The sequence below is a fragment of the Oncorhynchus gorbuscha genome, linkage group LG03 (genome assembly GCF_021184085.1).
Source record: "Oncorhynchus gorbuscha isolate QuinsamMale2020 ecotype Even-year linkage group LG03, OgorEven_v1.0, whole genome shotgun sequence".
Classification (NCBI taxonomy): domain Eukaryota; kingdom Metazoa; phylum Chordata; class Actinopteri; order Salmoniformes; family Salmonidae; genus Oncorhynchus; species Oncorhynchus gorbuscha.
Window position 1 is genome coordinate 12,406,881 of NC_060175.1, and position 13,452 is coordinate 12,420,332.

The 13,452-nt window shown below is 44.9% G+C and overlaps 1 protein-coding gene across 1 annotated transcript in view; it reads right to left on the reverse strand.

Annotated features, from left to right (window-relative positions):
- LOC124025873 (calcium/calmodulin-dependent 3',5'-cyclic nucleotide phosphodiesterase 1B-like) overlaps positions 1 to 13,027 on the reverse strand; it is a 44,303-nt gene extending 31,276 nt beyond the window's left edge. The window contains exons 1-2 of the mRNA XM_046339191.1: positions 12,462 to 13,027; positions 879 to 992 (exon numbers count right to left, since the gene is read on the reverse strand). Of these exons, the coding sequence (XP_046195147.1) occupies positions 879 to 992; positions 12,462 to 12,514 (167 nt within the window). The 5' untranslated portion in view covers positions 12,515 to 13,027. The remainder of the gene's footprint in view (positions 1 to 878; positions 993 to 12,461) is intronic.
- Between the last annotated feature and the right edge of the window lie 425 nt (positions 13,028 to 13,452).

The window sequence follows — 13,452 nt, forward strand, 5'->3', positions numbered from 1 at the left end:
GCCTTCATCACAGCCTTCATTACAGCCATCTTTATATCCTTCATTACAGCCTTCATTACAGCCTTCACCACAGCCTTCATCACAGCCTTCACCACAGCCTTCATCACAGCCTTCATTACAGCCATATTTATTTCCTTCATTACAGCCATCTTCATATCTTTCTCTACATCCTTCATTACAGCCATCTTCATATCGATTATCACAGCCTTCATCACAGCCTTCATCACAGTCTTCTTTATTTCCTTCATTACAGCCTTCATCAAGCCTTCATCTCAGCCTTCTTTATACCCTTCATCACAGCCTTCACCACAGCCTTCATCACAGCCTTCTTTATTTCCTTCATTACAGCCTTCATCACAACTTTCATCACAAACTACATCACAACCTTCACCACAGCCTTCATCACAGCCTTCATTACAGCCATCTTTATATCCTTCATTATAGCCTTCATTACAGCCTTCACCACAGCCTTCATCACAGCCTTCACCACAAGCTTCATCACAGCCTTCATTACAGCCATCTTTATTTCCTTCATTACAGCCATCTTCATATCTTTCTCTACATCCTTCATTACAGCCATCTTCATATCGATTATCACAGCCTTCATCACAGCTTTCATCAAGGTGCTTTGGGGTCATATCAAAGGAGACAGGGTGGCTAAGGGGAAATACTAACTATAGACAAGTAGACATGGTTGCCTTGGAACACCTTATGGCTCAAATATTAAATATAGACAACACATAATGTGGAGCATTGTGTTCAGAGTGGAAACAAGGATATGCTGATATAGTTGGTTCGTATATGCGTTCCAGGCCTTAAGCAGGCAGTAGGAGCTTACAGTATCATACAATATAATCACACTAAAGGCCACACTGTACCTGGTCCCATCAAAGTAAACAGCTTCCAGTAAGGATGCGGTGTAGTCCAAGTTCTTCTTCAGATCTTCGAAGTCCACATCTTTCTCTTCCAATTGCTTGACCATACACCTCAGCCTGGAAAGAGAGTCCCAAAAGTCTTCATAAGCACTTTACACATGATATAGGCAATATAAAGGATTTATGATGGTGTTACTAATTAACTTTTAGAGGAAAGAAAATCCTGCACGCTGCACTTGCTTAGTATCAGCCTCACGACCTTCATCAGAGCTTTTATTCCTTTAAAGTTGGGTTTAATTTAAAGTAGGAGTGGAGGACGACATTTTGTTGATGAATAACCTTGGTTCCTGTCATAGCACAACACTATCATCAACAACAAGATATTCAGTAAGACAGCAGTGTTTTCAAAACACAGTCAGGTATATAATGGGAGCAATTACTAAGCAATTTCCCCCCCAAAAGCCTTGTGTTTGTATATTATGGTTCAATGTTATGAGCTGGCAATGCTTTGACAATAGGATGAAAGGTCTGGGAAACTGGGAGAGAGGGAAAGAGAGAGAGGGGGAGAAGAGCGAGAGAGAGAGAGAGAGAGAGAGAGAGAGAGAGAGAGAGAGAGAGAGAGAGAGAGAGAGAGAGAGAGAGAGAGAGAGAGAGAGAGAGAAAGAGGGAGAGGAGGGAGAGAGAGAGAAATAGAAAGAGAGAAAGAAAGAAAGAAATAGAGAAAGAAAGAAAGAAAGAAAGAGAAAGAGAGATGGAGGGAGAGAGAGAGAGAGAAAGGGAAAGAGAGAGGGGGGAGAAGAGCGAGAGAGAGAGAGAGAGAGAGAGGGACAGAAAGAGGGGAAGGAGAGAGAGAGAGAAATAGAAAGAGAGAAATAAAGAAAGAAAGAAAGAAAGAAAGAGAGATGGAGGGAGAGAGAGAGAGAATTAATAAATATCAATCATTTGGAAGAGTTGTAATACTACTCCGTGAGGTGTGGAGCGGACCAGAGAACCAGTGGCAGGAAGGCATCATTAGCCCCACATTTTCTATCATTAGCCCCACATTTTCTATCATTAGCCCCGCATTTTCTATCATTAGCCCCACATTTTCTATCATTAGCCCCACATTTTCTATCATTAGCCCCACATTAGCCCCACCTTTTCTATCATTAGCCCCACATTTTTTATCATTAGCCCCACATTTTCTATCATTAGCCCCATATTTTCCATTAAATAGGAAAACTGCATGCATACAGAATTAGATACAGTACATGACCAGAAGTATGTGGACACCTGCACATCGAATATCTCATTACAAAATCATGGGCATTAATATGGAGTCCCCCTTTGCTGCTATAACAGCCTTCACTCTTCTGGGAAGACTGTCCACTAGATGTTGGAACATTGCTGCGGGGACTTACATCCATTCAGCCACAAGAGCATTAGTGAGGTCAGGCACTGATGTTGAGCAATTAGCAGTCGGCTTTCCAATTCATCCCAAAGGTGTTCGATGGGGTGGAGGTCAAATATCAGCCCACGGAGAGAAGCACGAGCTTGAACTCTACTTAACTTTCTAGAGGAGTGGTCAGCAACCGGTCGATCACGATCGACTGGTTGATCTCCAAGGCATTCCTAGTCGATCACCGAACATTTCTGTAAAAACCCAACTATAAAGCCTTGTGTTCCTATTATTTGTATTCGTCTCGGGCTGTTGGCAGTAGGTGCACCTGATTCAGCTGCCCTGAACGCAGGGTAGGCCAATTGTTGCCATTTGTAATCATTTAAAGTGTCTGAAGGTACGAACTCTGCCTTCCCAGAGAATAAATCAAGTGCACTATAGGCCTGCTGCTGGCCAATCGGATGTCTCAGTAACATAGCAGGCATAAAAGACTGTTACTGAAAAATCGATACTGTGAGATTGCAAAAATGTTTAGAGTTTGAATACTGTGTCCTTTTTTTTTGCTGAGACTGACCATCAGATGCATTCACCATCAGCCCAGTAAAATAAAAAATAAAAACAAATGATTTAATTGTATGGCTGTGCCTCACAAGCAATACAACAACGTATCTATTATAGCCTGTGATCATATAGCCTATATAGCCTACCTCAAATTTTCTAAAATAATTTAAATAAATGTCCAGAACAACAATGCATTGACAGGTCAATTAGAATTAGAGGGAACATTGGTTGAGGTCAGGGCTCTGTGCAAGCCAATCAAGTTTTTCCACACCGATCTCAACAAACCATTTCTGTTTGGACCTCGCTTTGTGCACGGAGGTATTGTCATCCTGAAACAGGAAAGGGCCTTCCCCAAATGTTGCCACAAATTTGAAGGCACAGAATCATCTAGAATGTCATTGTATACTGTAGTATTAAGCTTTCCCTTCACTGGAACTAAGGGGCCCGAACCATGAAAAAAAAAGCCCCAGACCATTATTCCTCCTCCACCAATCTTTACAGTTGGCACTATGCATTGGGGCAGGTAGTGTTCTCCTGGCATTAGCAAAACCCATCCGTCGGACTGCCAGATTGTGAAGTGTGATTCATCACTTCAGAAAACACGCTTCCACTGCTGCAGAGTCCAATGGCAGCAAGCTTTACACCACTTCAGCCAACGCTTTGAGCATGGTGATCTTAGGCTTGTGTGTGGCTGTTCGGCCATGGAAACCCATTTCATGAAGCTCCCAATGAGCACTTCTTGTGTTGACATTGCTTCCAGAGGCAGTTTGGAACTCCGTGGTGAGTGTTGCAACAAAGGACAGATGCACAACGCTATTCAGCAGTTGGTGATCCCGTTCTGTGAGCTTGTGTGGCTTACCACTTCCCAAGGCAGCACTTACAGTTGACCGGGGCAGCTCTAGCAGGGCTGGAATTTGACGAACTGGCTTGTAGGAAAGGTGGCATACTGTGACGGTGTCACGTTGAAAGTCACTGAGCTCTTCAGTAAGGCCATTCTGCTGCAAATGGTAATCTATGCAGTTAAATAAAGGTAAAATAAATGAATTAATATGCCAACATTTGTGCATGGCTGTGTGCTCAATTCTATACACCTGTCAGCAAGGGGTATAGCTGAAGTAGCCAAATCCATTCATTTGAAGGGGTGTCCACATACTTTTATATATTTAGTGTATATCAATTCAAAGGGTCGAATCGGCTGATTGAGTGCTGATAGAATCCAGATAGAATGTTCATAGAACGCTGATAGAATCCAGATGGAATACTCATAGAAGGCTGATAGAATCCAGATGGAATGCTCATAGAAGGCTGATAAAATCCAGGTGGAATGCTCATAGAAGGCTGATAGAATCCAGATAGAATGCTCATAGAACACTGATAGAATCCAGATGGAATGCTCATAGAAGGCTGATAAAATCCAGGTGGAATGCTCATAGAACACTGATAGAGTCCAGATGGAATGCTCATAGAAGGCTGATAAAATCCAGGTGGAATGCTCATAGAACACTGATAGAATCCAGATGGAAAGCTCATACAATGCTGATAAAATCCAGATGGAAAGCTCATGGAATGTTGATAGTGCTTCCTAGCGATACATACAGTAAGTGCTTTTCACCATATATAATCCATATCTGAACTTATTCTCTGGTGCGTTAGTAGTTGGTGCTTCAAACTGACTCATGACACCACCAGTGTTTCACTACATTTCTGTTATAAGGCTGCTATTCATTATGGTCTACAGTTACTAAATCAATAATTTAAAAAAAATATGTAGCCTATACACGCTGGATCAAACACAACACAGCCTAGGCTAAAACTACAGCCCCCCCAAGGCAAAATACTTTCACAGGAAATAAAATTGACAGGGAAATCAGTAACACTAACTCACATACTATTGCTCTGACCTCATATGCCAATCTTAGAACATAAAATACCCCCCGGGTAGACTACACTGCACTTCAAGGGTTCAAAAACAACCACTGGCATTTGAAAATTGATTTAAGGGATGGTGAAAATCCATTTCTCATAAAATAGGGTTTATGAGTGTTCAAGTTCTTGTGCTTAACAATTGAGCTGCCTGCTCATAATGCTCTATGAATGTTGTTATAGATGTTTATGAGCAGGTATTAAGATCTATCCTGCATTATAATGCGTTATGCACAGCATACTGTATGTACTTAGAATGCATTATGAAGAGGTTAGTCACGGTGGGACCACAATCACTTAATTTCTAATCACAGTTGCACTGTTAGCCAACAAATGAAGACGGCGTCAACTCTGTGAAAGTGACATGAGCCGCTTGTGTGTTAATCACACGTCAGCGAGGGGGTTCTGAAAGCTGCCCAGTCATAAAAATAGCAGGGATGGGAGGGCTGCGACACAGCGGGAGGGCTTCATGCTTGATGACGAATTTTGAATAATCTGCTTGATAATGTGACTGCTTTGTTGTGGATTAAAGAGGAAGGAAAACATGCATTTAATGTACCGTCTCAGTTTCAGAAGATACATTACCAGTTGTAATATGTCAGTATGTACTGTAACCTCAGTAGAGTATGTACTGTAACCTCAGCAGAGTATGTACTGTAACCTCAGTAGAGTATGTACTGTAACCTCAACAGAGTATGTACTGTAACCTCAGTAGAGTATGTACTGTAACCTCAGCAGAGTATGTACGGTAACCTCAGTAGAGTATGTACTGTAACCTCAACAGAGTATGTACTGTAACCTCAGTAGAGTATGTACTGTAACCTCAGCAGAGTATGTACGGTAACCTCAGTAGAGTATGTACTGTAACCTCAGTAGAGTATGTACTGTAACCTCAGCAGAGTATGTACTGTAACCTCAGCAGAGTATGTACGGTAACCTCAGTAGAGTATGTACTGTAACCTCAGTAGAGTATGTACTGTAACCTCAGCAGAGTATGTACTGTAACCTCAGCAGAGTATGTACGGTAACCTCAGTAGAGTATGTACAGTAACCTCAGTAGAGTATGTACTGTAACCTCAGTAGAGTATGTACAGTAACCTCAGGATTTTACAGTAACCTCAGGATTTGACAGTAACCTCAGTATGTCACAGTAACCTAAGGATGTACAGTAACCTCAGGATGTTACAGTAACCTCAGGATGAGCAGTGAGGAGCAGTGAGGAGCAGTGAGGAGCAGTAAGAAGCAGTGAGGATCAGTGAGGAGCAGTCAGGAGCAGTGGGGAGCAGTGAGGAGCAGTGAGGAGCAGTGAGGAGCAGTCAGGAGCAGTGAGGAGCAGTGAGGAGTAGTGAGGAGCAGTGAGGAGCAGTCAGGAGCAATGAGGAGCAGTAAGGAGCAGTGAGGAGCAATGAGGATCAGTGAGGAGCAGTCAGGAGCAGTGAGGAGCAGTGAGGAGCAGTGAGGAGCAGTGAGGAGCAGTCAGGAGCAGTGAGGAGCAGTCAGGAGTAATGAGGAGCAGTGAGGATCAGTGAGGAGCAGTCAGGAGCAGTGAGGAGCAGTAAGGATCAGTGAGGATCAGTGAGGAGCAGTGAGGAGCAGTGAGGATCAGTGAGGATCAGTGAGTAGTAGTGAGGAGCAGTGAGGAGCAGTGAGGATCAGTGAGGATCAGTGAGGATCAGTGAGGAGCAGTGAGGATCAGTGAGGATCAGTGAGTAGTAGTGAGGAGCAGTGAGGAGCAGTAAGGATCAGTGAGGATCAGTGAGGAGCAGTGAGGAGCAGTGAGGATCAGTGAGGATCAGTGAGTAGTAGTGAGGAGCAGTGAGGAGCAGTGAGGATCAGTGAGGAGCAGTCAGGAGCAGTGAGGATCAGTGAGGATCAGTGAGGATCAGTGAGTAGTAGTGAGGAGCAGTGAGGAGCAGTGAGGATCAGTGAGGAGCAGTGAGGATCAGTGAGGAGCAGTGAGGAGCAGTAAGGAGCAGTGAGGAGCAGTGAGGTGCTATTTTTTATTTTTGTTTTTATTTCACCTTTATTTAACCAGGTAGGCCAGTTGAGAACAAGTTCTCATTTACAGCTGCGACCTGGCCAAGATAAAGCAATAGAGAGCAACAAAAACAACAGCAAAGAGTTACACATAAACAAACCTACAGTCAATAACACAATAGAAAATCTTTGTACAGTGTGCGTAAATGTAGAAGATTTAGGGAGGGTAAGGCAATAAATAGACCAGAGAGGCAAACTAATTACAATTTAGCAATAACACTGGCGTGATAGATTTGCAGATGATGATATGCATGTAGAGATACCGGGGTGCAAAAGAGCAAGATGATAAATAACAAAATGGGGAAGAGGTAGTTGGGTGTGCTATTTACATATTGGCTGTGTACAGGTACAGTGATTGGTAAACTGCTCAAACAGCTCATGTTTAAAGTTAGAGAGGGAGATATAAGAATCCAGCTTCAGAGATTTCTGCAATCCATTCCAGTCATTGGCAGCAGAGAACTGGAAGGAAAGGCAGCCAAAGGAAGTGTTGGCTTTGGGGATGACCAGTGCAATATACCTGCTGGAACACGTGCAATGGGTGGGTGTTGCTATGGTGACCAGTGAGCTGAGAAAAGACATGGCTTTACCTAGCATATACTTATAGATGACCTGGAGCCAGTGGGTTTGGCAACGAATATGGAGTGAGGGCCAGCCAACGAGAGCATACAGGTCGCGGTGGTGGGTAGTATTATTATTATTATTATTATTATTTATCATATATTATTAGTAAATTGGGCTTTGGTGACTAAACGGATGGCACTGTGATAGACTACATCCAGTTTGCTGAGTATTTCCCTCTCTAACTTTAAGCATCAGCTGTCAGAGCAGCTTACTGACTGATCACTGTACCTGTACCTATTAGTGCTGTAGGATGCACATTTCCTAACTTTCCTAACTGACTGAATATATTGGTTCCTGACTTCCCTGAAAAGTTGCATATTATGGGGGCTATTCGATGCTAATGCTGAACGTCACAGGATGTTTTTGTGCTGGTCAAGGGCAGTCAAGTCTGTGGCGAACCAAGGACTATATCTGTTCTTAGCTCCACCTTTTTTGAATGGGGCATGCTTTGTTACCTCAGTGAGGAAAGCACTTTTAAAGAGCAACCAGGCATCCTCTACTGAAGGGATGAAGTCAATATCCTCCCAGGACACCCGAGGCAGGTCGATGAGAATGGCCTGCTCGCTGAAGTGTTTTAGGCAGCGTTTGACAGTGATGAGTGGTGGTCGGTTGACCGCGGACCTATTACACACGCAGGCAATGAGGCAATGATCGCTGAGATTCTGGTTGAAGACAGCAGAGGTGTATTTGAAGGTCAAGTTGGTCAGGATGATATCTAAGATGGTGCCCATGATTACGGATTGAGGGTTGTACCTGGTAGGTTCCTTGATCATTTGTGTGAGATTGAGGGCATCTAGCTTAGATTGTAGGACCGCCGGGGTGTTAATATGTCCCAGTTTAGGTCACCTAACAGTACGAACTCTGAAGATAGATGGGGGCAACCAATTTACATATGGTGTCCAGGACACAGCTGGGGGCTGAAGGGGGTCTATAGCAAGCGGCAACGGTGAGAGACTTGTTCTGGAAAGGTGGATTTTTAAAATTAGAAGCTTGAATTGTTTGGCCAGACCTGAATAGTATGACAGAACTCTGCAGGCTATCTCTGCAGTAGATTGCAACTCCACCCCCTTTGGCAGTTCTATCTTGTCGGAAAATGTTATTAGTTAGGGATGGAAATTTCAGGATTTTTGGTGGCCTTCCTTAGCCGAATTTCAGACATGGCTAGGACATCAGGGTTGGTGGAGTGTGCTAAAGCAGTGAGTAAAACAAACTTAGGGAGGAGGCTTCTGATGTTAACATGCATGAAACCAAGGATTTTATGGTTATAGAAATGAACAAATGAGAGCTCCTGGGGAATGGGAGTGGAGCTGGGGGCTTCAGGGCCTGGGTTAACCTCTGCATCACCAGAGGAACAGAAGAGGAGTAGGATAAGGGTACGGATAAAGGCTATAAGAACTGGTCGTCGTGTGTGTTCGGAAACAGAGAGTTAAAGGAGCAGATTTCTGGGTGCGGAAGAATCAATTCAAGGCATAATATACAGACAAGGGTATGGTAGGATGTGAATACAGTGGAGGTAAACCTAGCCATTGAGTGACGATGAGAGAGGTTTTGTTTCTAAAGGCACCATTTAAGCCAGATGAGGTCACTGCATGTATGGGGGGTGGAACAAAAGGGCTAACTAAGGCTTATTGAGCAGGTCTGGAGGCTCTACAGTGAAATAAGACAATAATCACAGACCAAAACTGCAATAGACAGGGCATATTGACATTAGGGAGAGGCATGTGTAGCCAAGTGATCATTGGGTCGAGTGAATAGCTAGGCGAGCTGGAGTCACGGCGATTCAGACAGTTAGCAGGCTAATAGATGGGCCTTCGGGGGACGTCACAACGGAAAAGCCTGTTGAAACCTCCTTGGACGGTTACGTTGGCCGACCAGGAGTGATGGATCGGTGGGGCTCCGTGTCGGCTGTGTAAATGTCCAGGCCAATTGGCAAAATAGTATTGTAGCCCAAGAATTGGCTGATGGACCTCGGATAGCAGCTAGCTAGCTATGATGATCCGGTGTAAAGGTTCAGAGCTTGTGAAAGGAATCCGGAGATGAGGTAGAGAAAAAGTAGTCGATATGCTATGGGTTGATATCGCTCTGTGCAGACATTGACCCGGCTGAAGCTGACTGATGTCCGAGTTAACGGTGATGACCACTAGCAGTGACTAACTGACTACTGGCTAGCTGCTGATGCGGACTTCCGGTTCTAAAGTGTAATAAATAGCAGATCCGTACCACATTGGGTGAGGCGGTTGCAGGAGAGTATGTTCAGTCCGATGATGGAAATTGAGATAAAAAAAATATATATATATATATAGGAAATATATACCAAGAAAAATATATATACATGGGACTTACATTTACATTTACATTTAAGTCATTTAGCAGACGCTCTTATCCAGAGCGACTTACAAATTGGTGCATTCACCTTATGACATCCAGTGGGACAGTCACTTAACAATAGTGCATCTAAAACTTAGGGGGGGTGGGGTGAGAGGGATTACTTAACCTATCCTAGGTATTCCTTAAAGAGGTGGGGTTTCAGGTGTCTCCGGAAGGTGGTGATTGACTCCGCTGTCCTGGCGTCGTGAGGGAGTTTGTTCCACCATTGGGGGGCCAGGGCAATGGTGGGACTTGACGGGACAAGACAAACAGACCTGCTACGGCTATGCCATCTTGGAATAAGGGGCAGTGAGGAGCAGCGAGGAGCAGCGCTGAGCAGTGAGGAGCAGCGAGGAGCAGTTGGGAGCAATGAGGAGCACCGAGGAGCAGCGAGGAGCAATGAGGAGCAGTGAGGAGCAGTGAGTAGCAGCGAGGAGCAGTGAGGAGCAATGAGGAGCAGCGAGGAGCAGTGAGGAGCAGCGAGGAGCAGTGAGGAGCAATGAGGAGCAGTGAGGAGCAGCGAGGAGCAGTTAGGAGCAGTGAGGATCAGTAAGAAGCAGTGAGGAGCAATAAGGAGCAATAAGGAGCAGTGAAGAGGAGTAAGGAGCAGTGAGAAGCAGTGAGGATCAGTGAGGAGCAGTGGGGATCAGTGAGGAGCAATAAGGAGCAGTAAGGAGCAGTGAGGAGCAATAAGGAGCAGTGAGGCGCAATGAGGAGCAGTGAGGAGCAGTGAGGAGCCGTGAGGAGCAGTGAGGAGCAGCGAGGAGCAATGAGGAGCAGTGAGGAGCCGTGAGGAGCAGTGAGGAGCAGCGAGGAGCAGTGAGGAGCAGCGAGGAGCAGTGAGGAGCAATGAGGATCAGTGAGGAGCTGTGAGGAGCAGTGAGGAGCAGCGAGGAGCAGTGAGGAGCTATAAGGAGAAGTGAGGAGCAATGAGGAGCAGTGAGGAGCTGTGAGGAGCAGTGAGGAGCAGCGAGGAGCAGTGAGGAGCAGTGAGGAGCAGTGAGGATCAGTAAGAAGCAGTGAGGAGCAATAAGGAGCAGTGAGGAGCAATGAGGAGCAGTGAGGAGCCGTGAGGAGCAGTGAGGAGCAGTGAGGAGCAGTGAGGAGCAGTGAGTAGTAGTATGGAGCAATAAGGAGCAGTGAGGAGCCGTGAGGAGCAGTAAGGAGCAGTGAGTAACAGTGAGGAGCAATAAGGAGCAGTGAGGAGAAATAAGGAGCAACGAAGAGCCATGAGGAGCAGTGAGGAGCAGTGAGGAGCAGTAAGGAGTTGTACAGAGAAGTGTGGCACGTCCTATCACTCTGAACTCCAAACTAAACACGTCAAGGTTATGCATATCAATTGTTAAAATAAGGGTCTCACAACCATATTACAAAGCGGAGAACAGCCTATTGAGGGACGGACCGACAAAGAAACCAACAAGCAGACAGATTCATGAAACAAAAGCAGTAGACTGTTTCAGTCCGCATGCCATACAGAGAGAGATGTGTCCTCAGACCTTGACGCAGCACATATGTTACAGTATGTACAGTAATCTCAGTACAGTATGTACAGTAACCTCAGGATTTTACAGTAACCTCAGTATGTACAGTAACCTGAGTACAGTATATAGAGTAACCTCAGTATGTACAGTAACCTCTGTATGCACAGTAATCTCATCATGTTACAGTAACGTTACTATATACAGTAACCTCAGTATGTACAGTAACCGCAGGATGTTACAGTAACCTCAGGATGTTACAGTAAACTCGGGATGTTACAGTAACCTCAGGATTTTACAGTAACCTCAGTAGAGCAAGTACAGTAACCTCAGTATGTACAGTAACCTCAGGATGTTACAGTAACCTGAGTATGTACAGTAACCTGAGTATGTACAGTAACCTCAGTATGCACAGTAACCTCAGGATGTTACAGTAACCTGAGTATGTACAGTAACCTGAGTATGTACAGTAACCTCAGTATGCACAGTAACCTCAGGATGGTACAGTTACCTCAGTATGCACAGTAACCTCAGTATGTACAGTAACCTCAGTATGTTACAGTAACCTCAGTATGTACAGTAACCTCAGTATGTACAGTAACCTCAGTATGCACAGTAACCTCAGTATGTACAGTAACCTCAGTATGCACAGTAACCTCAGGATGTTACAGTTACCTCAGTATGTACAGTAACCTCAGTATGCACAGTAACCTCAGGATGTTACAGTTACCTCAGTATGCACAGTAACCTCAGTATGCACAGTAACCTCAGTATGCACAGTAACCTCAGTATGCACAGTAACCTCAGTATGCACAGTAACCTCAGGATGTTACAGTTACCTCAGTATGCACAGTTACCTCAGTATGCACAGTAACCTCAGTATGCACAGTAACCTCAGTATGCACAGTAACCTCAGTATGTACAGTAACCTCAGTATGCACAGTAACCTCAGTATGTACAGTAACCTCAGTATGCACAGTAACCTCAGTATGTTACAGTTACCTCAGGATGTTACAGTTACCTCAGTATGTTACAGTTACCTCAGGATGTTACAGTTACCTCAGTATGTACAGTAACCTCAGTATGCACAGTAACCTCAGGATGTTACAGTTACCTCAGTATGTACAGTATAACACCTTACTTCCTACCTTATCACAGACAGGAAAGGTTAATAAGGTTCAGAAATTCATTGCTACTCACTTTTTCTCCCCCTTCTCTTACCTGGAGATAGGTGTCTGGAGATGTTTCTTCCTCACTCTCACCAGCTCAGCCATCCAGCCCACAGTAAGGCAAAACCTTTACAACCCCTTATAGCCCACAGTTAGACACTGCCTGCACAGCCCAGAGGTACTGTCTCTTACAGCCCTAAGCTCAGAGCTTAGGCACAGTGACACAGACAACTGAGAGAGACTCCCCAGAAAATACTAGAAAGCAAAAAGTTCTCTCAGATAGCCTACTGTTCAACTGAACCACCCAAAGTTCTCTCAGATAGCCTACTGTTCAACTGAACCACCCAAAGTTCTCTCAGATAGCCTACTGTTCAACTGAACCACCCAAAGTTCTCTCAGATAGCCTACTGTTCAACTGAACCACCCAAAGTTCTCTCAGATAGCCTACTGTTCAACTGAACCACCCAAAGTTCTCTCAGATAGCCTACTGTTCAACTGAACCACCCAAAGTTCTCTCAGATAGCCTACTGTTCAACTGAACCACCCAAAGTTCTCTCAGATAGCCTACTGTTCAACTGAACCACCCACAGTTCTCTGTCCCGAGAAAGACTTCTGGTAGACCCCAGCCTGCGTAGCCTGCACCCACATCTGAGGGGACCTAGCTGAACTGTGATTGGTCCAGGCCAAAGTGTGTCAGTTCTGTCAATGCTGTGAAAGGAAGCAGGGCTGGGCTGGAGGAAGAGATAGAAATAGAGAGAGAGAGAGGGGGGGGGGGGGGAGTGGCCGAGGCAACCTCACTGGTGGGGTGTTGACTGCTATGCTTTCAAGGCAATGTGTGTGTGTACTCTAAACCCCAATGAGAATTTTCCACTGCACCGGCAAAGCACAGACCAAAGTCTTGTTCACGACAGAGCCTGGGTGATAGAATGACCAAACCAAAATAAACCAATAAAAACTGTCCTGAAAAGTCACCCACAACAATTCTTCGCAGGCTAACTAGTACTCGGCTACCCAGAAATACAACAACCTTACAGGCCATGTCA